The sequence below is a fragment of the Typopeltis vanoorti genome, chromosome 14 (assembly GCF_054136105.1).
Source record: "Typopeltis vanoorti isolate ZY-2024b chromosome 14, IOZ_Tvanoo_1.0, whole genome shotgun sequence".
Lineage (NCBI taxonomy): Eukaryota > Metazoa > Arthropoda > Arachnida > Uropygi > Thelyphonidae > Typopeltis > Typopeltis vanoorti.
This window is the reverse complement of record NC_143562.1, coordinates 55,687,160-55,714,308: the sequence shown is the minus strand read 5'-3', so window position 1 is coordinate 55,714,308 and position 27,149 is coordinate 55,687,160. Positions and strand designations below refer to the sequence as shown.

Below are 27,149 nucleotides of genomic sequence, written 5' to 3'. Positions count from 1 at the left end.
GCTGTGATTGAGACTCACAAACTTCTGTAAGAGCCACATAAGATTTCAGTAGATGAAATTTTTCATTTCATGGAGGGTAGCAAAAGGATGCGAGGACATGCTTGGAAGTTGAGAATGAATGCCATCAAAAAGGGGTTTAGGGCTAGATTTCTCTCTAATAGTGGTTCATGACTGAAGTGGATTAGCATTGGATGTGGTGTCTGCAAGTAGTGTGAATGAATTCAAGAAGGTATAACAGCTCATTAGTAAACGGAAAGCTAACAGAGGGTACTAAGGAGCCAATTACTTCCGCACAACTTGTAAGTACCCATAATCAATCAAATGTTATATTAACAATTAAAAAACAGCCATGTGGAAGCTCCTGGATGCCTACCGTGCAAAGGAAAGATGGCAAAAACAAAGGCCAACAACAACAAAAGATCACCTTGAGTTCTGTCAGCATAGCACTGTCGATCGATCGCCAACAAGCTGAATGACAATATGAAGTGTCGCAACTGTGAAACTGAAATTACCAAAAGAAAAAAAGAAGTATATTTTGCAATTTCTATTGAAACTGGCTACATGCTTCCTGCGCAAAAATAGATGAATTCACACACAAGCTTTTCATTGATCTCGACCAGCCTTTTTTCTATTCTATGTACCTTCCTTCCATAAAACAGCTAGTGAACCTAGGCAAACTAGTTAAAAAACCTTGAACAACACCTTAAAACTATGATCAAAACTTTCTCTTTCAAAATCTAAAAGTTGGAAAATAAGCTCAAGATACTCTATGACCAGCACCTGATTGCAAGTGCACACTAGCAAATTCTGCAACCTAATCGCCTCAACAGCGCACGAGTCATTTCATGTCTTGTGAAAGTGACCTGTGACACATTGACAAACATATCCAAACTAATAACAATAAATAACAAGTTAAAGGACACTTATCCCCAATTGCACATACGTGCTTGACCTGACAAATGTGCCCAGAGGAAACAAAGATGCCTACTCCAAAGACAACTAGAAGAAAAATGCCAAAATGGAAACAATTGGATCACAGACCACAAACAAACCAAATTACTACAAAAATCAAGTGATGCCGCTAGTAGCCACCAAGGAGGCCAGTATGCAGGCACTGCATAGGAAATGTACAAGACCCTTGCGGTCAAATCCATGCCTCACAGAACCTTGTATCCACTTCAACATCCGTAGCCTCAACTTCAGTCTCTGCTACCATCTGCAGTTCAAACCCCAACTACTCTTTTTTTTTTTTTTTTTTTTTTTTTTTTTTTTTAACAGAAACTCAAATCTCACTTTCCCCCCAGCACTATTCAACTCAACCTTCCGAACTATCCACTATTTAACTCTTTCAATCCAAGGATGGCACCTGCACATATATCTACTCCGATATCTGCCCTGCCAGAGAGCACCTAACCTAGAATCACCCAACTTTGACCTTCTTTGGTTGAAAATACCACTCCCCACTCAGTCAAATTCATCTGTTATTTCTATCACTCTTCTAATACCACCAACCACTCTGAGCTCTTTAACCCTTTGACATATAAATTATTTTTAAAGTTGGAACAGATAAAACTACTATTTATTTAATTCATATGATTTATTTTGTTAATTGTTATCTTATTATAAAGAATATTAATAATTTTGCAAGGTATGATACTTTTCGAAGCACTTAGGTAAATGTAACGGTATCAAACATTTTTTACATTGCCATGTAGTCTCACTTCTTACATGATGCTTGGCACATACATGGCATTTCTTTGCTGGATGTTGCTTTTTATCAGTAAGGGATATATGTTCAGGGAAATGTGCCCAATTTTTTTGTCTGCAGTCTAATTGGGCAGTCCATTTGCGATGGACGTCCGTGGATACTATAATTAGGTAAAGATATATTTGACAATGTATCTTCTGCTACGTTCAAACGGAAATTGGCTATTGTTAGTTTTGATGTATTGGGTAATTTGGAATATAAAGCAACTGCATTGTAAATAGCAATATTCATCAAATAGAAAAATATTTTCTTGTAACCTTTGATGCATTTTCGCATAATTGGAAAACAAGCAAGTAGTTGGTCTTCCTATCGACACCGCCCATTCTGCAATTGTATTCAAGAACACATTTAGGTTTTATTACCTTTTCTTCATCGCACTTCTTACTTCTCCTTACTTTTCCTGTATCTACCATTTCTTCTTTTGAATGCTTTGTGCTTATCATGTAAACATTCTTCTTATCACGCCAACGTAATGACAAAATTCCTCGCAAGATAAAGTTTGATTCGCTTTTTTTTATTTTATATGTTGTCAATTCTTTAGGCATATTCTTGTGATTTTTTTCTAACTGTCCCCACAACATTTGTAGTATATTTTCTCAAGAAATAAAATAATTCTGGTGACGAATACCAATTATCTAAGAATAACGTATATCCTTTTCCTAAAATAGGTTCGGCCAACTCCATGATGACATTTTGAGATGCAGGGTATCGCTTCCTAGAATTTTATCCTTTCCTGTATAAATTTTGAACAATATCCAGAGTCTGATTTACATAGCTTGTAAAATTTTATCCCACTAAATTATGTACAGTAATGAACTGTACATAATTTAGTCGACCTCTATATTTCATACGGGATTCGTCAATTACTACGTTTTTATCTGGTGTACATAATTGCTGAAACTTATTATTCAGGTAGGCAACTATGTTTCGTACTTTACTTACTTATTTTGTTGTCTTTCTTTATTGTTTCATTATCCACGAAATGGAGAAAATGAGATATAGCCAAGAAGCATTTAAGAGGCATAATTTTTTAATATATGGGTGTCTCGACCACAGCCCTCTTTGACCAATATATATCTATATTAGATTTTTTTACCTGTGACATAATTATTGAAATCTGATGCCAAAGTACAAGAAAAAAGACTCATGCTGGCTCGGATGTCGCCTGGTCAAACAAGGTCCGTGTCCCCAATCGAGTAATCAGAGTTAGATCGAAAAATCAGTTACTGAAAACAAAGACAAAAAAAATCAAACTCAGGTCTGTAAAGGATAGAATATCAACTGGGACATGGAATGTCCGTACACTCTGGGCAACTGGAAAATTGCAGTTGCTTCAAGAAGAAATACAGATGTGATATATTGGGTATTTCAGAAATGAGATGGACGTTGTCAGGAGAATCAAATGGTGGAAGAGTTCTCTGGTCAGGAAATGAAAGTAAGCGTGAAGCAGGCGTAGGTTTTCTGCTAAGTAACAAGGCCTGTCAGGCAATGATAGGATACAAACCAGTTAGTGAAAGAATAATGGTAACAAGATTCAGTGCCCAACCATTCAAATATATGCACCCACTGCAGAGAGTGCAGATGAAAACATTGAGAGATTTTACAGGGACCTACAACTAGTAATTGATGAGGTGCCAATGCAGGATATACTCATCATTGGAGGAGACTGGAATGCAAAGATTGGCAAAAATAACAAGATGGGAAAAGGTTATGGGAAAATTTGGATATGGAGAAAGAAATGAACGTGGAGAGATGATTCTGGAATTTGCCACGGATAACAACCTGATAATTTGCAATACCAAATTCCAACAAAAAGACTGTCGTAAATGGACGTGGCGCTCCTTCGATGGAACACAGGTATATGATTGACCTGATATCAATAGACCAGAAATGAAGAACCTCAGTTCAACAGTGCAGATCATCCCAAGGAGCTGATATTGATTCGGACCACAGCTTGGTGATTGCGAATATAAGACTAAAACTGAAACAGAAGTACAAAGGGAAGGTCCAGAAACTAGAGACATCTCAAAACTAAATGAAGACAGGCTAAGAACAGCATATCAGAACATGCTGGAAACTAAGCTTAAGATCCCAAATGAAAAACAAAATATAAATAGAAGAGCAAAATGACTGACTACAGTACTAAAAAAAGCAGTAGAGGAAGTAATTCCTGAAAGAGAAAAGATCAACAAGAAATGGATAACTCAGGAAACCCTAAAATTGGTACAAGAGAAAAGAGAACTGAAACTTAAGAGATAATTCAGAGGCAGCAGATGAGTTATACCATCAAAAATGCAATGAAGTATGGAAAGCAGCAAGATCTGATAAAGCCAAATGGTTGGAGGACCAGTGCAAAGACATTGAACAGTACTATGGAGAACACAAAACTAGAGAGGTCTACAAACTTATAAGAAATGTCAATAGGAAGTGGCAAACAAGATCAGTAGCAATCTAAGATGAAAATGGTAAAGTATTGATGGACAAGACAGAAGTCATACACTGATGGACAAGATATTGCAGCGAACTATATAAAAATCAATTAAATGATACTGCAACAGAAGTAATTAAAGAACTAAAAGCAATCTCTCCACCAGCAGAGATCTTTGAAAATGACATCTTGGAAGAGGAGGCGAATAAGGCTATAAAACATCTCAAATAACAAGAGCCCTGGAAATGACAACATAATAGGCGAGATGCTAAAATATGGGGGAAGAATCAGTTGCAAAAGAAATACATAAGCTATGTAATGAAATATGGAGATCAGGGTATGCCCCTGAAGAGTGGAAAAAAATCGGTCTTGGTTGTTCTTCATAAGAAAGGCAGTGCTTTAGAATGCACCAATTACAGAACTATTGCATTAATGAGTCATCTTGGCAAAGTGCTGATGAAAATACTAACAGAACACCTGAAGGGGCATAAGGAGGCACATCTTCTGGATGAGCAAGCCAGATTTCGACAAGATCAAAGTACAGTGCAAGAAATACTCACACAGACTAATAGCAGAGAAAGCTCGAAGAAAGAACAAAAAGATATATTGTTGTTTCGTGGACTTCCAAAAAGCATTTGATAATATTGACCAAAATATAACATTGGCTGTCTTAGAATGCTATGGTGTGAACAATAAATTGATCTGCCTGCTGAAAGATATAAACAGCCAAGCACAAGCAAAAATTAGAATAGCAGGTGAGACTGGAGATTGGTTTGCCACTAGTCAAGGCAACCCAATATCACCAATCATCTTCATCACACATTTGGGAAGAACACTAGATAAGATTAAAGAAGAAGGTGGAGGCATTTCAATAAATGGCATGAGAATAAACTACCTCTGCTTTGTAGATGACATCGTCCTGATTGAAGAAGACGCAGCAAGGCTGGAACAGACATTGCAAACACTATATACACAGAAGGAAAAAGATATGGACTAAATGTCAACTTTAAAAAAAACTAAAACATTGATATTTGGACAACAGGAGTTACTGAACAGAGTTACAGTAGACAGATTTCAACTGGAAAATGTGGAACACTTCACATATCTGGGATGCCACATGATGCATGACTTGAACCCCAAAAAGAGATAAAAATTAGAATAGCCAGAGCAACAACTATTTTAAAAGCCATGGACAAAATATAGCCGAGCTATAAAGATGCAAACTAAACTGTGCATTGTAGAAACCTGTATCTTCAGCTCTATGGATGCGAGGCCTGGGTACTCCTGAGAGAAAGATCTTGAGAATAAGCTGGATAGAACATGAAAGTGTTCAATGAGGAAATCTACAGATGAATACCACCAAAAGAAAACCTGATCCAGAAAATAATCAAAAGGAAACTACGTCTATTTGGCCATATATGTAGAATGAATGATGAGAGAAAATTAAAAACATTGCTGTCTGGAATGATTGAAGGAAAGAACAAAAGAGGAAGACCAAACAGAGAATGGGGCGATGACATCGTTCAAATGGTGCGGAAACTCTATACATAAATTGAGTCTTCTTGCACAAAACAGAATGCAATGGAAGAATCATATCAAGATGGCAGCAGACACTTAAGGGCATTGGATCCATGGTTGTTGATGATGACATAATTATACATAATGCAAAATATGCCTGCAATTTGTCACTTGTTATTGAATACCATTCTTCAATCTTTTTAGTAATTTCCTCGTTATTGCTTGAGCCACATATCTATTAGTTTCTGTAACTATCATGTCAAAGAAATCATCACAAAGTATTTGTTTCAAAACAGAAAGAGGTGTCGGATTTGATGCAAATCGGACAATGGAAATTCCTGGATGCCAGGAATTTCCGTAGATGGTTTTATAATAGGAATATTTTCCTTTTCTTGCCAATTCCATTCATTTTCTGTTACATCGGAATCATCGCCACTAGACGATATCGGTCTCAAACATTTACGAACATTGCCTCAAACCGAACTTCCACTGCTACTGTCGTTATTGTCATTTGACAAGTCAAAATGCCAACACTTTGATGATATAAATTTGTCTCGCTGTTTTTATCCAAACTGTCCTCTCTGCTTTCAATATCACTTTCGGCTAACATATTATAAATATTTGCAGACATATTAGGGATGATAATAAATTGCAACACAAATTAACTAGTGAATAGAGTTTATATGCATATATATTCACTGCCTAACTCCCTAAATTCGTTTGAAATTGATGCAAACTTCATAACGTCTGCGATATGTCAAAATCAATTTTGGTGTAATAAACAAAATACGTGTCACAGACGTCTTTGTATGTTAACTCTAAATTTGTTTGAAATTGACGCGAACTGCGTAACGTCTGCGATACGTCAAAATCAATTTTGGTGCAATAAACAAAAGACTTGTCACAGACGTCTTTGTATGTTAATGGGTTAATTTCCTCTCTTTGAAAGTTGATTTTCTCCAGTCCTGCTCTTCCTAACAGTGAAATCATCCTCCTAGGTGATTTTAATGTCCATAACACCAACTGGCTTTCCTCCTCCAGTTGTACGGATTCTGCAGGCAGAGATGCTGAAACATTTGCCATCACTAACGACCTTACACAAATTATTCACATGCCGACCAGAATACCAGATAACCCGAACCACTCCCCAAATACCCTAGTTCCCTTGTGTAATTCTGATCATAACCTATTGTTCATCTCCTCCCCTCCCCTCCCCATGCAACAATGAATACAGTCACTCCAACACAAGAGTAGTTTGGCATCATAACAGTGCAAGTGAGATGGCCTCCGAGACTACTATGCTTCATTCCCATGGTTGGACTATTGTTTGCAGTCTTCCAATCCAAACACATGCACTGAACGTATCACCAAAGTAATCCTCACAGGCATGGAAACATACATTTCCCCACACACACACACACACACACACTTCGCTGAACTGGTGTCTCCCTATCTAATCCTTGGTTCTCCAAAAGATGTGCCAAGGCTATACAAATGAAAATTCAAGCATATCACAACTGGCTCAAGTCAAGAACTCCATCCTCATTCAATGCTTATACTGAAGCTCAAAAACAGATGCAAGAAAATTATCAATGCTTTCAAAACAGAATTTGAATGTGCAAAAAGCAGGAAACTTGAAGTCTGCCCAAATGGCAGCTGTTCCTTTTGGTCTCTTGTCAAAGCAATTGGTTGTAACTTTTGGCCTATTTCCACCCCTATCATACCCAGATGGCTCAATTGCAACATTACTCACAGAAAAAGCTAATCTCCTGGCTGCACACTTTGCCTCCAAAGCATATATAACTGACAATGGCAAACTTCCCCCAGTCATTCCAACTACCCAACACACAATGCCCCCTACATCCTTTTGCTAGAAAGAAATCAGAAACCTATTGCCTAAATTAGACACAAAAAAAAGTCTCCTGGCCCTGATGGCATTCCTCCAATTGTCCTGAAGGTCTGTGCACCAGAAATGACCCCTATCCTATGTCATCTGTGCATATCCCAAAGCCTGGAAATTGGTCTATATTCAATCAATTCCTAAAAAGGGCGAAAAATCACTGCCATCTAACTACTGCCTATCTCACTCACCTTAGTCCCATCTAAAGTGATAGAGAAAACCATCAATTCTTAACTCACATCACCCATCTCTAGACAAATCCCATGGAGAAATATGGCAAATCTCAAGTGGTTGCACTTGATATCTCTAAAGCCTTTGACCAGGTCTGACACAAAGGCTTACTAAGCAAACTCCTATCACTTGGACTATCTCAGGACTTCTGCAGATGGACTGCCATCTTTCTGTCTGGTCATGCATTATATATAATGGTAGACAGCTCCCTATCCTCTCACCATCTAACTAATGCTGGGGTCCCACAAGGTTCAGTTCTCTCACCAACTCCCTTCCTTCTGTATATCAATGACTTACTTCAGTTGACCTCCAACCCAATACACAGTTTTGCAAATGACAGCACATTGCACTCCTCCTTTTCATTTCACAAACCCTACTCTACACAACTCACTTCAACATACAGAACATCAACCACTGCCCTTAATTCTGACCTCCAAGCCATCTTCCAATAGGGATCAGATAACCTCCTCAAGTTCAATGCTAGTAAAATCCAGTTCCGTCTTATTTCTCACAATAAAGAACCATTTTCCCCCAGTATTATTTTTGGTACTCATATTCCCAGGCAAGATGAGATTTCTCTTCTCAGAATTATCCTGACATTAGGCCTCTCCTGGCATAAACACATCACAACCATTGTATCCTTAGCTTCCAAAAAACTAGAATCTCTCTTTCGCTCAAGTTACTTCACCTCTAAACAGCTGTTAACCTTATACAAATTACAAATCTGCCCAGCTATTGAATACTACTCTCACATCTGGAGTGAGGCTCCTAAAAGTTCCCTCAAAATGCTTTACTCAATACACAGGAGAGCAATTAGACTGATAAATGACATCTTTTATCAACTCACTGCCCCCCCTCACTTTCACATAGACATTTGATCTCTGCAATTTGTGTATTCTTTAAATATTTCCATGGGAAATGTTCATCTGAAACAGCATCAATAATTCCCCCACTCTGTACTAAGCCCATTGGAAAATGTACAGCTGCCATTCAACATCTTTTCACAGTACACCTTGAAACCCACAGAACAAGTTTTTTTTTTCCTCTTCCATCCTGCTACTGTTGTACTGTGGAACAGTAGTCTTACCCCAACTTATTTCCCAAGGAATACAATATACAGGCTTTCAAAATCAAATGTAAACAAGTTTCTCCTTTCCCAACCTACTACCCATATACAGTACTAATGTACTATAGGTTGATCAGCCAATCTCTCATGTATGGGTCAAAACATAAAACAGCTGGTGCAGATAGTATGGCCCCCCACTTCATGAATTCCTGACTGTGAAGGTGTCTCTTAATAATTAAATACTCTTAATTTCACATAGCCAGAGTAAGACTACCCTACTAACATGCTTAGGAGAGGTCTGAGGTGGCTTGAAAGAATTTTGTAATGCTGGGTCACTATAGATAGCATCTTTAAGCCATCCATTGCACTAATGTGTAGTAAGTTTACAATCTTACACGTGAATTTTGTATAGTTAGCAAGAGGATGCAAGCTCAAATCCAACTGTAGCATGGATAATTGTGAAATATTTTAGATAATAAGATGATTTATCTGTCCAATATGAAATCACTGTGATTATTAGAAGCCTATACTCTATTTAAATATTGCAGTTCTCTAGAGAATTTTAATTTCTGGCTTATCTATTCCTTAACCACTCAAGAATATTAGATGCACTAAAGATTTCCTATTAATTATGAGTAAGATTATCATGAAAATGTATTGACATCAGAATTTAAGATACCCGATAAAAATGCCGATAAAATGAAATTTTATTTTTTCCCGATAAAAATGAAACTATTTTTTTTTTCATTTTTATCAGGAAAAAAATCCCGATAAAAATAAAAAAAAAAAATGATGGTACAACATGACAAAATTTCATGACGTCTGGGGCGTCACCCGGTTAAACAAGGCCCCCATTGTTTTCGGCAGAGAACCAGGGCGAACAGCGAAAAGTAAGCTACTGGAACAAATCTAAAAACACACTCCAACTCAACATCACCAGAGTTAAAGATCGGTACTATCAATATAAGAAACCTGAATGGCAAAGAAATGGAGCTAGCTGAGGAATTAGATAAGTACCAGATCGACATAATAGGGGTGACTGAATCAAAAAAGACAAACTGGTGAGATCTTCCTGAGCAATAAATACAAAATATTATATTCAGGCAATGACAATCAAGGAAAAGAAGGAGTAGCCATAGTATACAACGCAAAATACAAGGCTAATCTTCTTGAATGGCAGTCAGTCTCAGGTAGAGTAATGCGGACAAATATGAGAATGGGGAACTAAACAATGAGACTTATTTGTGCCTATGGTCCTACAGAAGATTCTACTAAGGTTTGAGGCTTTAGAAAAAGCAACTGACACAATGAAAAAGGAAAAGTTGGTCCTTCTTGGATATCTAAATAGCAGAGTAGGAAATGATTGTGAGACATATTTTCCCAAAAAATATTTTGGGAAAATTTGGAGAAAAGAGCAAAGCTAATAATAATGGCAAATATCTGTTGGATTTCTGCTCAGGACATGGACTGGTCATTACTAACACCATGTTCCAACATAAAAATGTGCACAAATTCACATGGAGAGAAGAGGCAAGGAATAAGAAAAGTCTCATTGACTATGTTATTGTTGATAATAATGTTTTCTCCCTGGTGCAGGACACCAGAGTGTACAGAGGATTTGAAATTGGAAGTGATCACTATTTAGTCTTGAGCAGGATAAAATTGAATTTCATATTGAAAAGAATAACATGTAAGAAAGTTTTAAAGCGATTAAAGTTGAGCAGCTCTCAGATGTGAACTGTAGACTAAAATACACAAAGATTATTGAAGAAAAAATGAAAGAGTTTGAGAACAGGAATCAAACCTTGGAGATTCAGTGGCAAGCCTTGAAGAAAACCCTGATTGATTCAGTTAGAGAGGCATGTGGTGAAGTTGTCTGCAAGGATAGAAAAATTAGAACTCCATGGTGGACACAGGAAGTTAAAGAGGCAGTGAAGGAAAAGAAGAAAGAATATCAAAAGTTCCTGTTAAATAAGTCACCTTGTGCTCTTAGAGAATATAGAGACAAATGCAAGAATGCTAAACAGTGTGTAAGACTAGCTAAACAAAAGTCATGGGAGGACTTTGGCAAGAATATAGAAATTAAATATCAAGAAGGTGGCAAAATATTCTGGAGGTTGTTGAAGAAGCTTAGGAATGGAGGAAAGAGTGCTGTAAAAGATGTTAGAGATGATAAAGATGACATGAAAATTGGAGAAAAAGATATCCTTGAAGTATGGAGTAATTACTTTGAAAAATTGCTAAATGAAACAAGCAGTGACAGCACAGTGGTAAAAAACACTGACCAGGCATGCAATCAGAAATACATATTTATACTTGAAGTACAAAAAGCCATCAAAGGCTTGAAATGTGGAAAGGCAGCAGGAGTAGATGATATTCGACCAGAAATGCTGAAGTATGGTGGTATAAGAGTCTTACATTGGCTGCACTGCATAGTTCAGAAAGCCTGGACAGAGGGATGAATTCCCAATGATTGGAGTAGAGCTCTCATAGTACCCATATATAAAAAGGGAAATAAAACTGAATGTGAGAATTACAGAGGTATTTCCCTACTGAGTGTTCCTGGCAAGATCTATGCAAGCATACTTGAGAAACGGTTGAGAAGAATTGTGGAAGAAAAGCTTGGTGAAGAACAAGCTGGATTCAGGCCAAATAGAGGCTGTCAGGATCGGATCTTCACTTTACAACAAATAGTCGAGAAAGCATGGGAATATAACAAAGATCTGTATTTAAGTTTTGTCGATTTGGAAAAGGCATATGACAAGGTGCCAAGAGAGAAGCTATTCAATACGCTACAGTTATATGGTGTCAATGGGGCATTATATCAAGCAATACTTAGCCTTTATTTGAGTTGTAAATCAGCAGTTAGAATTGAAGTACAGGAAGATGGTTTAATGTTAAATCTGGTGTGAGACAAGGATGTATATTATTCTGTCTGTTATTCATTATCTATATAGATCACATTATGAAGGAAAGTGGTATTAAACATGATATCAAAATTGGAGATGTTAATGTCAGCTCTTTGCTTTATGCGGATGATGTTGTACTGCTAAATAAATCTGCTACAAGCCTGCAAGATTTTCTGACTAAATTGAATAACTGTTGTAATAGATATGGTATGGATGTCAGCAATAAAAAGACAATGAAAATAGGCAGAATCACTGAAAATATCAACTGTGTTGTGAATGGAGAACCTGTGGAACAAGTAAAACATTTCATCTACTTAGGCACGATTTTTAGTGATGACGGTAAATTAAATATAGAAATAGACAACATAATCAGCAAAGCTGGTATGGTGGGAAGTCAATTGAATAAATTCATATGGAATAAGAGGGAAATTAGTCAGAACACTAAATTAGCGTTCTGACTAATTTAGTGTTCAAACCAGTTTTAACTTATGGATCCAAGAGCTGGGTCAGAAGTAAAACACTTGACCAAAGACTAGAGACCGCAGATATGAGAGTCCGAAAGATTAGAGGCGTGAACAGATGGCATCAATGGCAATATCATATTAAAAATGAGGATATTAGGAAAGAACTTGACATTGTCAGCATCCAGGAATGCATTAGCAGAGCTAATCTCAGGTGGTATGGTCACTTAACTAGAATGGGAGAGGAAAGATTAGTAAAATAAGTGTTCTCTGCCTGGTTGGCAGGAAAACGACCCAGAGGAAGACCAAGATATAGGTGGATTGATACGGTACAAAGTGCCTTAGACCAGCGCTTCCCAAACTGTGGGCCGCGGCCCCCTTGGGGGCCGTAGGTTTTGTTCAGGGGGGGGGGGGGCGTGAAATAATGAAAACAAATTTAAAATGTTTTAAGACTAAGTAGATTTTTTTTTATTTTAAAAGAAACGTATTTAACTTTTATTTCTTTTTTGTTATTTTTTATATTTTAATGGAAAAATTCGCACATTGGTGTTGGTTCACAAACTTTGCTTCCTGCGTATTTCAGCGCTTAATGAATATTAGTAAATATTGTTTATTCATATGTTTAATTTCAAAGCAGTGGTTAATTGTATTTACTTCGAATGCTCTCCAGGGAAGCTTCAAATCTCCCTGTCCCTTTCATCATGCTTTCGTAATCAGGGACTGTTGATATTGACTTTATATATTATACATATCAAAACTCGTTTTATATTATCACTGTCATCCGAGCTAGTTTTCTGTTACCAATAAAAGTTTCGCATATACTTCACACATGAAAAATGCTTAAACAAGTTCATGTGGGGAGACAGTAACTCGCTTCCAGTGGTAAACAACACCCCTCCCTAACAACCACTATACTGCAGAGGCAATAAAAACAAATAATTTTATTATGCCAGTGAATAAGGTATGAGGAGTCTGTGTAATATATTTCTCAACAAATAGTGCAATTAGAGACAACTGGAATAAAAACACTAATTAATGAATCACATGTCCCCTCATACAGAAACTATGCTGTATAGACTGAAACAAAACCATATGTTGCATGGGCAAACACAGTATCTAACTAAAAACTATTGTTATTAATTAGATGTGTGTGAGTTCGATTTCCCAAGGCAACAATAAAATTCAACCGAACGTGTTAAAATTCGTAAAAGTGTTAAAACTAAGTAATATATATATATATATATATATATATATATAAAATGAATGTTATGGCAGTTTCACATATGGAATTCGGTTGAGGAGAGTTAGCATTTCAACTCAATTGTCAGCTATGCTTTTATCTTTCGGTTGCGCGATCTTTTGTTAATACCGCACCAATCATATGCACGTTTTAATAACCTGCCTTTGCTGCCTGTTTCGTGTTAGGTGTAATTACCTTAAAGGGAGAAAAGTCACAAAAGAGAAAAATGTTCCTGGTCCGGAAATTCCCTTATTCAGGTAATATTCACTAATTTCCTGTTATCAGTCTGTGGTGTGCCAGTATCGGTAAGTGGTGATATTATTTGACCTATTCTACGTTAAAAAATTTAACCCTGAGATGGAGAAGTGGCTGATAAAAAATAAAAAAAAAATTCCCACGAACAATCAGAAATTAAAAAAAAAAAAAGGACAGTATTTCATATTTTACCAGAACAGCCCGCATAGTCTTCAGAACCAAACGGTAAGAGGCAAAAAATAATACATGCATTTGATTTTTGCAATATTCGCTGTGTATGTTTTGTATTGAATATAAATACAATAAATATTATAATAATATATCTCTCTATTACGATTTTTTTTCGAGGGGGGCTGTGAAATATTTTAATTTTTTGTAAAGGGGGCCCTGACATCCAGAAGTTTGGGAAGCACTGCCTTAGACGATAGAAATACAAGATCGGATAATGTTGGAGTCTTGACAAGTAACAGACTGATTTGGAGGAAAATTGTAAATAGGAAGTCAGTAATGATGCAATTTTTTTCATGTAGTACTATCATATCCTGTACACCTCTTAAGGGTACATGGCAGGAATTTGATGATGATAAAAATGCCTTCTACTAAAGTTTTGAAATTATTACTTCAGAAATCTGAATTAAGAATTATACTGATTTTGAAACTTAAATAATTTCATCCAGGAGATAGTCAATCACTGAAGTATATAAGTCATATTCCACCCAAATAATTCTTGCAGTTTCTGGTAGGTAATTTATAAACAAATTCATCCTACAATCATATTTTAAATCCACAACTCTCGTATTAAATATAGTTTTCAATTTCACTTATTCTTTACAAACTTAACAGTTCCGAGAGAAAAACGTTAGCTATGAATTCATCAAGTAAAGTTTCAAAAAAATCTCTAGTCTAACACAGAATATTTTGTTTTTCAAAACAAAGCTAAGAGCAAGTCCATCAGTCTTTCAGCTCTCTGTTCATTATTCCAATTATCAAATATGTTGTATGCTTAGTTTCTGCCAAATTTACGAACCAAACCATTCTTCATATAATAATACTGTATATAATCATGAATGATGCATTCTAAATGAATTATGTTATCTGAAATTGAACAACTGGAGATAACAATTCATTTATTATTATTTTTCCTTTAAAAAATTCAGTAAAAGAAGATGTTTAATTGATTACCTTTCATACCTGACAAAAATGTTCCACATTGAAATTTTAGTGAACTATCCAAAAAAAGTGAAAATTCATGCTCTGGAAACAATAAAACAATGGAAATTTCAATCCATCATGTAACACTGAATTTGTGATTAACAGTTGTTGCAAAACATAATCACCACAATGTGAATACCTCTTACAATGAGGCTTTGTGAATTAATTCTCACTATAGTAAACACCATTATAGTGATTGAAAGTTTATTTTTTATTTGGTTAGACTATAATAAATTTAGTTTAATCTTTTATCCAAGTGTGAGCAAACCAGGTGCAAACAAAGTTTGCACCTTGTTTGCTCACACTTGGATAATGGATTAAACTAAATTTATTATAGTCTAACCAAGTGAAAAATAAACTTTAAACATCTTTCTCTAAATCCAGAGTAATTTAATAAAAAGATGGCACACCTTTTGGCAACTCCTATAGGTAAAGATGACCTCGCCATTGCTTCTGCCTGGTATTGCCACTTCTGGCCCTGGGTCCCATTGAAGAGACCTCAATAAAAGCTCAAAACTAGTCTGGGTAGTGGCCCTTCCCTTAATGCATAACATTATACATATCCACAAGGAGATGTGTTTTGCATTATGAGAGATATACTGAGATAGGAGTGATGTTAGTTTGGTCCACCTTTGCTACGAGTTGTACTACCTTACCCCAGTCCTGAAGATATTTTCAGGCGCAAACTTTGTTTGCTCACACTTGAATAAAGGATTAAACTAAATTTATTATACCATTATAGTGAAACTTCACAAAAAACTATTACAAAAAAAGTAGTTAAAGGATCCAAGCAGTAATGCTATACTGAAGGAAGTTCTGTAATAAATCTTTCATTATGATGGAATCTTCAACTATTCCTTTGATCTCTATATATTTGCTATAGAAAATTGACTGTACTTTATTTTTTTTCCCATTTAAAATGTTGATGAATTTCTTCTACAGAAACAGGCTACTGATCCCAAAAGGAATTTTTATGGAAATTACATATACAGTCTGCAATCACCACAACAAACTTGTGGGGAAGGGGGCACATGTATGCTATAGTGAACAGTTTGTTACAATAATTTTTTTTTAGAATAGCATCACACCTATAGTGATTTTGGTGGAGACTTTTCAGTAGTTTGTTATATTGGGCAAGTTTGTTATAATGGAGTCAGATATAGAAAGAGTTGATTACTTTTACATTTATGTCCTTTATGGGCTATTAATGTATCTGGAGAATGTGGATAGCATATTTATTGCATAAAAGTGCAATTCAGTTGTTCCATTGTTCTTTTATGCTGGTGCAGTTTTAATACCGTTAATGCAGATTAGACTTGAAATTTCTAACAATGGTATGGCAAATACTATAGCCATTTTCTCAGTTCTACTTTTTTTTCTTTATTACAGGCAACATGGTTTGTGACTGGGTGGATAATTAAAAGGGGAAATGGACACACAAGGTGTATATTGGTCTGGGCCTAAAATTAGTAAGGAACAATACAAAAGCTGAGAATGTCAAAACAGTATGGAGGGCACCACCAAATTTAATTCACCAGAAGAAAGTCAAGAAAACACTGGAAATGTTTTACACCCTGCAGGCATACAATACAGCAAAGAACTGACTATTCATATGTTACATCATTTAACAATGACAAATGACATGAAAGGATAGATGTCATAAGTTTATAGTATATAATGAGATTATCATTTCCTATCAACATTTTTTTAAAAAAAATTATATACCGATGGCGACTATATTCAAACGAGTGAATGATGAAATAGACAAATGAACAAAAATATCTGGCAGTCAAGGTGATATAGTTATTCTGTAGCTAAAGTTTATGCCATAGTTATTTTTATGGCCTATTGGGAAATTGTTTGTCTATCCCGATATGGTACTTACATGAGGATTCATGCTATAATTCGAGCAATATCCAATAAAAGTTTGATGAAAAACGAGACTACTTACTTCATCCTGGTCCACAAAAAGATTTACTTTTACAGAAACAATTTCTTATCTGACATATTTCAAGGTGGTTCATTATGTAAGCAATAGGCATAGTTTTTCCTCCCACGATGTAATTGCACCAACACACATAAAAGCTTGGAGTTAAATTTTTTTTTTTTTTTCTAATTATGACTGAAGTAGCTGAGACTATGAGAGCATATTATTTCTGTTAAGTGCATGTATTTTCTGCTCAATTATAGAAGCTAGAAAAATTATTTGCATAATGATGATAAAATGACAAATGTGTATGAAAATAAACTGCAGGTTATATGAGAGAATAGGACAATATAATAATAAAAAAAGAAATTACACTGTACATTGGTTTCCATAAATTAAGGAACAAAGAAAAATCACAATAACTCAAAAACTGATGCATTTTTATAGTTTGGTGAAAAGTAATGATATGTGAAAAAAACAACAACAAAAACTTTAAACGAATAGTTCAATTCAATAACAAATGGATAGATGAAAACAATAGTCAAAAACAAGAGATCAAAATAAGATTGTCAAAATACCTCAATACAGAATGTTGTAATCCCTCACAGTAATACACTGCTCACAATGATATTTCATATTGTTTATACTGGTGTCTAGGAGTTCAGTTGGTAATAACCTTTGCTCATGCAAGGTGTTCTAAGTCCTTCAAGGTTTTGAGAAGGAAAACTGAGAGTGGCAACATGTCTACCCAGAGCATCCCAGACATGCTGAATAACATTAAGGTCAGGAGACCTGGCTGGCCAGTCCATATGTACAATAGTCTCTTCTTGAAGATATTGATCCACAAGCTTCAATTGCTGAGAATGATCATTATAGTCTTGTAGAATAAATCTTTCCTATTGCATAGGGATTCAGGACTTCATCTCTAAGTTACAGCATTCGTTGTTCCACTAAGAAGCACGTTGGTGCATACAGGTTAGTGCATTCACACAACAAGGTCTCCCCAAAGCATTACACTACCTCCACCATAAGTGTCCCTTTCATAGATATTAGAGTAGTGGTGTCTGAAAACAATGCCACCTCCCCAAGTCATGGGTCCAGCTGATTTAGAGCCAACACATTTGAAATGTTCTCCCCTGTGGCATGGGAATAAGGCACATTGGCTTGGCCTCTAGTCTTATATTGTCTTGCCACCTGAATTCATTGGTTAAAATGATAGCCATATCCAAAAATTTTGCTACCATAAAATGTCTTTTTTTTCACTCCAGATACAAAAATCATTTGAAAAACCCTCCAAATTCTCACTTTCATGCCACAGCTCATTTATGTATACTGCTAATGGCACCACTTGTTTGTATATGATAACCAAACTCAGCGTAACGTTTTACATAATGTACCTGGCTTTCATGTGTCCCCCCCCTTCCGAGTTATGTTTTTTTCTTTTCTTTTTTTTTTGTCCCTTAATTTATGGAAACTAGTATATATTATATACCTATAAGTATTACCTGAAATTTTATGTGGGCATATCCAAAGCTCAGTGCACACATTATTCAATTGCTGGTTTAGTAAACCAATGACAAGATCGACAAAGTCGCTGACCAACTGATCACACTTTGCTGTTAAAGATGATGGTACTAAGTTACAGAGTTTGTCCATTGCTTTCTCAAGAGCTTGCTAGAAATAAAAGGAATGATATCATTATCTGATTATATGAATATGTTTTAAAAATATATTATATGAAATCATGTTAAGTTTTTTTTTTTTTTAACAGCTGTTTTAATCAGTCACAATTCTAATTTTGACAATGGTCATTCAAAGCTATATAATGCTCCAATATTGTCTTCCAATTACATTTAATTTTTTTTAACATAAGATTTTTTGTGTATGATAAGACTGAACTAAGCAACCATATCAAGTCCATAAAAATGATTTTTTTTATCACTAATTTCCAAAATACAGACTTTATATGTGCATCTTAGAAGTCTGCCGTACCTTGCCCAGATACAGTAGGACATTTATCAAAAAATTTAGAGCAATATGCTCAAGCAAGTAAGGACTACGAGGCTGGTATATCTGCCTGCAGTGGGTTTTCATGAAGAAAATCCAGCCACTTCATGAAACCAGCTAATATTTCAAGTTGAAAAGACCATGTAAAGGATCCATGAATCAAGTAAGATTCAATGGACTATTTTAGATATTTGGCCTCATGGCCTTTCTATTTCATCTCAACTGACAGCACCCCAGAATCCGGTTCATTATCCATCCATCCATCTGTTCATTAGACATCAACAGATGCCATATGATCACTCAGATGCTTGGTGCCATGTGGTCCTGTTGTATGCTTTTCTGTAGGCTTGAACTCTCTGAAGATCAGTCATTCCAGACATACCATCCATCTCATCGATAGTCTACCCCTTCCTCTTTTTCCAGGAATTTTACTTTCTATTACTGTTCTGAGACGTCCTCCTTCAAATGTATCCAAAGCATTTCAACTTTCTTCTGTCAATATCCTTAAGTTCCTTAAGGATATTGACAGAAGAAAGTCAATATCCTTAAGAATTATCCCAATATCAATATCCCAAAGCATTTCAACTTTCTTCTGTCAATATCCTTAAGTTCCTTAAGGATATTGACAGAAGAAAGTTTAAATGCTTTGGACACATTTGAAGGAGGACTTCTCAGAACAGTAATAGAAAGTAAAATTCCTGGCAAAAGAGGAAGGGGTAGACCATCAATGAGATGGATGGATGGATGAATGAATGAATAGATGGATGGTGTGTCTGGAATGACTGATCTTCAGAGAGTTCAAGCCTACAGAAAAGCATACAACAGGACCACATGGCACCAAGCATCTGAGTGACCATATGGCATCTGTTGATGTCTAATGAACCGGATTCTGGGGTGCTGTCTGTTGAGATGAAATAGAAAGGCCATGAGGCCAAGTTCTCCTGATCCTTTCTAGTACATGGTATCCTCAACAGCCTTCTAAACACATCTTAAAGCAGGTATCCTTTTTCTATCAGACTTCTTTAGAATCCAAGTCTCACATCAATAGGTCACTGTTGGAAAAACAGCTGCATCCAAAATCCTCAACTTTGTCCCTGTGGAGATAGATTCATCCTTCCAGATTTTCGACGTCTGTTGTTTTAGCCATTCCTAATCTTCTGACATCTGAACAGCAATTCTTCACATTAATAATGGATTTCAGGTTCTTGAACTTTCTGACTTTCTCAATTCTTTCTCCATAAGGTACACTTATTTCTCAGGAGCTTCTCTGTCTGTATTTCCTTTGAGAACCATGTTTTGTCTTGATAGGATTAAGTCCTCTGTTTTTACTGATCTCATTAACTTTGTCAAGAATCTGTCCTAGTTCTTCCTTGTCATTAAAGAAAAGTGCTGTATAATCAGTGTACCTCAGATTACTGATCAATCTATCGCCCATCCTAATTCCTGTCTTGAGCTCATCCCATGCTACATATGTGATGTCCTCACAGCATAGATACCAAACGAGTGAGGAGAAAGTAGACATCCTTGCCTAACTCCCTTCCCAACTTGAGCCAATCAATTAATCCAAGTTAGCTATCAGCCTGGTATGTGTTAAGAAAAACCTATTCTTTTCATTATTTTCCACAGTTTCAGCATATGAAACTGTGGGAAGTAGTCTGTGAAACACATGACCATAGGAAGTCTAAATTCTTTATATTTTTCTATGATCTGTCTAAGGCAAAGGATCTGATCTTTGGTCTTATCTTTCCTAAAACCTGATTGTTTCTCAGACATCTCTGCCTCAACTTTGGCCTCAATCCTATTTAGAATGATTTTTAATAAAATTTTGCTTGCATGAGATATTAAAAATCATTCTAAATAGAATGAAGTCAATTTTCATACCAATCTCTAGGCCATGATCTTGTCTCCCATATCCTTGTAATCAATCTATGAAACACTCATCCCTCTATCCCCTTAACTCTGCTGGAATTCTATCTGCACCTTATTGCTATGAAGCTGCTTAACTGCTCTTTCAGCCTCTGTCTAAGTGGAGGAGGTTCCAAATCTAAATTTTCTTGGTGAGAGGGCGCATCCAAATTTTCTTTATCCTATCTATTGTACATTCTTCATGATATTCTTTCCATCTGTTTTTGATTTCCAGTTCTGTTAGTACTGTTTGTTCCTGTCTTTGATAATATTCAATTTGGGTTAAATTTTTGAATGTTTGAGCAATACAAAGTTTGTCAAGGAAATCTGGAAAGGAAGCCATCCATCATAACACAATGAATGGCCAGACATATGGTTACAAAGGATGAAAGAATATAGCTTTGATGCTATTTATTAGCAGACAGTTGCATTTATGTAATTTTAGAACTACACAGTTAAAGCCACAAAATAAATGTAGTGCATATTTAGGTAGTGTACATGTACTCTATAAGGTAAGGAGAAAATATTTAATATATATATATATATATATATATATAAACCAAAAGGCATAAGTTGAACTTAATTCTCATGTAGTCTCCAGTCTTTGATCAAGTCTTATTTCTATCCCAGCTCTCAGATCCATAAGTTAAAATTGATTTGAACGCTGTCTTATATACAGCTAGTTCAGTATTTTGACTAATTTCTCTTATTCCACATAAATTTATTCATTTGACTCACTGCCACACCAACTAAGCAAATTCTGTTGTATATTTCTATATTTAGTTTGCAATCTTCACGAAAAATTGTGCCTAAATGGTTGAAATGTTGTACTTGTTCTATACGGTTCTCCATTCAGGCTACAGTTAGTTTTCAGTGTTCCTGTTTGTTTTTAATAGTCTTTCTTTTTATTATGATTTTCATACTGAATTCATTACAGATTAACATTATTCAGTTTATTTAGGGACTCCTGCAGAACACTGCACTGGATTTGTTTAGAAGTACATCATCTGCAAAAAATTAAGAGCTGAGTTGAATTTCTCAAATTCTGATACCAGGCCTAAAGCCACTTTCCTTCATAATGTGATCCATACAGATCAATAATAATATACATCTTTGTATCACACCACAACTTTGTAACAAACAGTTTACATGTACCTCCTTCAATTCTAACTGCTAACTTACAACTCAGATATAGACAATGTTTTGTTTGATATAACGTACCGTTTACACCATACAATTGTAGCATTTTGAATAACTTCACTCTTGGTATCTTGTCTTAACTTTTCCCCCTAATCTACAAAATTCATACAAATTCTTGTTACATTCTTGAGTTCTTAACCATTTGTCTTAAAGTGAAAATTTGATTGACAACTTCTATTTGGCATGAACTCTTGTGACTTATTCTTTAATTGTGAATTATTTTTAAAACTTTTCATGGTTGTATTTCTTGCTGCTGTGGTGTAAAGGCACTGATTTTTTTCACATTTCATAATTAACAACTCACTGTGAATGTGTATCAGTTGTGTTTGTATGGAAAGAATTGAAAGTGAAAACAAAGTTATGGTCTAAATGCACAGATGATTGTTCTGAGGTGTTTTTATGCAACTCCCAACACTGACTAAAGGTAATAAACCTACACTACATTAGTACCATAGGTAGGCTAGGGATTTTTTCTATTTTTATTAATTGTACTTTATTTTTTCATAATACGGAAACTTGACTCAAGATACCAAACATAGAATTTTTTGAGCCACTTCAGGCTTCCAGTAAGTAGGCAGTGGTCTTGCACCAGGCAAGAAATTCATATTCCATCCAATAAAAATGACAAACATCCACGCTCATTCATGTTCATGATCTGAACATGAAGCCTGTTTGTAGGAGAGCTGATATGCTAACCATTCACACAATTAAGCCAGCCTTTTGTTCCTGGAAAAAAAAAGCAGCAGCACCTTTTCTAGATGTCAATTACCAATTTTGTCAAAGTGCAAATAAATATGCAATTAGTCATAATAAATGTGCAATGATAGAATTTTAACATGACAAACATTTATATATTTCTAATTGCAATGGTTTTAGTTTATTTACTTCATATTAATTCTTAAACAATCAAATAAGTTCATATGGGAGGCACTTATTTTGTGGCATAAGACAGCAAAATCCTTAATCTTAATCCAAAATCCTTACTGGGACATGTATATATAAATGCAAATGGCTCAAAATTGGACAAAAAATATTTTTCAGATCAAAATGCAAATAACAAAGAAATTCTGTCTTCACTCACATTGAAATAAATGTACTGTATAGCTATGAATGTAAGTATTAAAAGCTGAGGGATTCATCTGCCTATATTTTTAAACTAAAAATGAAATTATTCTGAAATAATGTAAATATTACACATGGCTTTATGATTAACAGTTATCAGAACATCGGAATTTTGGAAGGAAAAAAAAATCTAAAGAATTGATAAAAACTAAAGGGCATTTTGCAGTCAAATTAATTTTAAGTATTAATTTTTACAAATGTCCTTCAAGTTCTGTTCCATGATAACAGCAACTATAAGCATGAGATAATACGTGGTTAGTCTAGCTATGAAGTAGTATACAGTGCCGAATCACACTGTTGAATCTTCAAACCACCTAATCATGTCTGCATTTTCATGTTAAACCTATTTTGCAAGAAAACAAGTGTTTCAGTGAATTATGAAAATGGAAGTTATCAAAGTGAATCAAACTGTCTTTCAATAAATTACTTTTATGATGAATCACTTTTTCAAACTGTTTGGCAATTCCCCCCCCCCTAATAAACTGGAATTATTAAATATCAATTCTTCAAAAGACAATTCAATATTTTCATGGAACTGTAGGTATTAGTTCTGGAGCCCATTTCTTCCAATCTTCACTCTGTGCATGTGGAGGGGATTTACCATCACAACCACAAGCCTTTTTTAATATCTAGATTGTTCATAATTTTTCTGATTTCTTTCTGCTGAAAGACAGGAGATATCAAGTGCATCGTTCCAAGTATTGTATGTAGGTCATCTAGGCAGGAGCTGGAGGGGAAGAATGATGTCAGGAAGCTATCTGTAGGTTATTACAGAACAACCATCTGAGTGAGGGAGAGGAGGAACACAGATGAGCAAAGTTGTATTGACCAGTGAGCATAAATGTCATTCGTATAGGAGGTAGTCTTCTGAATTTAGCTCTTCTAAAGTCAGATTTATTATTATTATTACTACTTGACACCTCCAGGGAGTCCAAAGACTCATCGAGGGAGGGCATCTACTCTACAACTCTGTCCCCACCACCCACAATCCACCAACTACAATGAACCATAACTACCAATGCCAACTACTGCCTACCATCACTAATATTTTCACAGACAATCAGAAACATCCAAGCCCACGGCAGGATTCGAGCCTGCAGCCTTTTGGCTGGAGAGCAGATATGCTAACCACTCTCGGCCAAACAGGCCAGCTATGTTAATGGTTGTTTTGCAGGATTTATTATAGGCTGAGGAGTAAAGTAGGAGTTATCAGGCTACTTACAATATGCTGATTTTTTTTTTCTCTTGGAGTTGGAAAGGTTTGGATATTAGGTGGAAATTTTTTTATGGAATGGAAAATAGAACCCTTCATTTCAACATGGATAATTTCTAACTCAGAGCTAGTATTTCAACCTGACCATGAAAAGGAATAGTAGAAGTCCTGCAAGTACTGTTGTGATACCGAATAATGCATGGTTGAGAATAGCTGAAAGGGTACCCCCACTGTAGTTAAATTTTGTACAAAATTGAGTTATCAAGAAGAGAGACCTTATACATACACTACAAAGGAGAATTGGTTAAGGAAAGATCAAGTGTTGGGCAAGCAGAGAACACTGTCTGGTATTCTGGACGGGGAGATGAATTACATGAATGCTTACAGCAAATACCACAAGCTTCCATTCCAGCTTATTAATGGAACTGAAAAATAGGAAATGACTGGAGTTATGCATGTTAAAATCACCAAGGAAAATAACTTGACTGCAAGAAATCAAAATTTGCAGGGAGGTTAAAGATGACCGAGTAAGTTTCAGAATTAAGGAGTAGCAGAGACAATGTATGAAACTTCTTTATCAGATACTGTAATACTTCAGACCTCAATTATTCTAACAATAACCATCTAGTTAAACAATGCTTCAGCCAATATAGAATACAGTTTGATCCCTTGAGTTCCAAAAGATGGATAGATCTTCATAAGTAAATATCTAATAACAGGAGTCCCTTGCAAGAAGGTGGGCTGGATTAGCTACCAGGTCAATCATGGGGGGTTATAATTTAAAACCTTGTAGCTTCTTTAAATTAATAGATCCTATGTGCTTCCACTGCCTCATTATCTACTGTATATGTGCATGCATGCATGTGAACACACTGTTCTTACTTTCACAAAATCAGTAATTTCTCATAAAACAGTGATTAGCAATTTTAACTCGAAGGGTCTACAGGGCAATTCTTAAAATGTGTTAATTTTAGGGAATATATTATAGCTATTTGTAGTTGCATTTTGAATTCCACTGATTTTCATCTACAGTAAGTTCATAGCTAGTGAATTCTGTTCGATAACTATTATTTTTCAGGAAATTACAATTATACTAAATATTAATTATAATAACTAATTAATACTTCCTATATTTCAGCGACATTACATTGCCACCATCAGGAATCTCAAAGCAATGATATGTGCATGCAGGCACTAATACTGAGTAAATGAGGCCGAAGAAAGGCAACCAAAGGTGCTAAATTGAAGGATCTTTGTTGTTGGGCTGAAGATCTAGGATGAGTGCTTTGCAAATTTGGGGTAATTATATGCACCTAAGTTTGTTGAAGTTTGGAAAGTTTCTCAGGAGTGAAGCAGATTCCAGGAATAACCTCCCATATTTGTATTTACTGCAGTGCAAAAAAAAAAAAAAAAAAAAAAAAAAAAAAAATGGCTTTCTTCCAGTGATGAGTGTCCAAAGCATGGTCAGCAAGTCCAGAGTGACTAATGGTGGAAACTGATGTAGTCCATGTGTTCAGAAATTCTGATATTGGCTGTTCTGTCTGTTTGGCTATGACAATTTGCAGCTGCAAAGTTGGTCTTTGATGGAGTGGATAAGGGATGCCAATTTTTTAATGTGGTCTAGTGGTTGTATTTCTTTAGGATTTTTGTTAATTTTTTAGATGTGCCAAGATATATGGAATGGTGATACATTTTGTGTAATCACTGAAGGGAAGGAGGGTTGTGGTTACAGGGTTTTAATATTTTGTAGGAGGTTGTAGCCATTGGCTAAAAAAAGCATAGAGAATGAAGTCATACACACATAGCAAGTAAAACACACACACACACGGGACGTCCAGAAAGTAAGTTCCGACAGGCTGTCGGAGAAACAAAAATATACTATTAGAAATTAAACAAAAAAAAAACTATTAGAAATTAAAGTAGACATCTTTCACAACTTTTCTACATAATTTCCACTATTGTTCAGGCACTTTTCATAACAGGGCACCTAGAGTTGTATGTCTTCGTCGTAGAAGGTTGCTGCCTGTAACACAGACCAATGTTGACTGTTTCTTTGACCTCGTCATCTTGAAACCACCGGCCACCAATTTCAGATGTTTGAACAGGTGAAAGTTGTTTGGCATGAGGTCAGGACTATATTGGGGATGATGGAATTGTTCCTAGCCAAAGGTGGCGAGAAGTTGTTGTGTTACACCTGCCGTGTGTGGGTGGGCATTATCATGAATCAAAACAATGCCCCTGGTAAGCATGCCACGTCGTTTATTGATCGCACAACGATAGTTTCTTAAGGGTTTGGCAGCACATGCTTGCATTGATTGCGAAGCCTTGACCCAAGTCTACCAGCAAAATTCCTTGTCTGTCCCAAAACACAGTGCACATGATTTTCCGAGTCGAAACTGTTGTCTTCAATTTCATCTTGACTGGTGATGAGGTGTGCCTCCACTTCATGGACTGTTGTTTGGATTCATGGGTTGCGTGCAACACCCAAGTCTCGCCACTAGTGAGAATTCTGCTCAGGAAAGCATCACATCCTCATGGTAGCGTGTGTCAAGAATTCCAATGCACTGCCCAGCCGATTCACTTTGTGTTGTTCAGTAAGCAACTTCAGCACCCGGTGTGCACACAATTTCCGATAATTCAGTTTCTCTGACACAATTTTATTAAGACATGAACGTGAAATTTCTGGAAATTGCAGCAAGAGTGACGTCATAGTGAATCCCCTATTCTGTCAAATCTTCTCTTCAACTGAAAGCACCAAATCGTCAGTCACTAAAGATGGTCGCCTGC

At 35.8% G+C, this 27,149-nt stretch overlaps 1 protein-coding gene across 1 annotated transcript in view; it reads right to left on the bottom strand.

Annotated features, from left to right (window-relative positions):
• LOC150099493 (uncharacterized) overlaps positions 1-27,149 on the bottom strand; it is a 301,600-nt gene that overhangs the window by 103,503 nt on the left and 170,948 nt on the right. Inside the window, exon 20 of the mRNA XM_090404210.1 lies at positions 18,421-18,589. Coding sequence (XP_090260336.1) covers positions 18,421-18,589 — 169 coding nt within the window. The remainder of the gene's footprint in view (positions 1-18,420; positions 18,590-27,149) is intronic.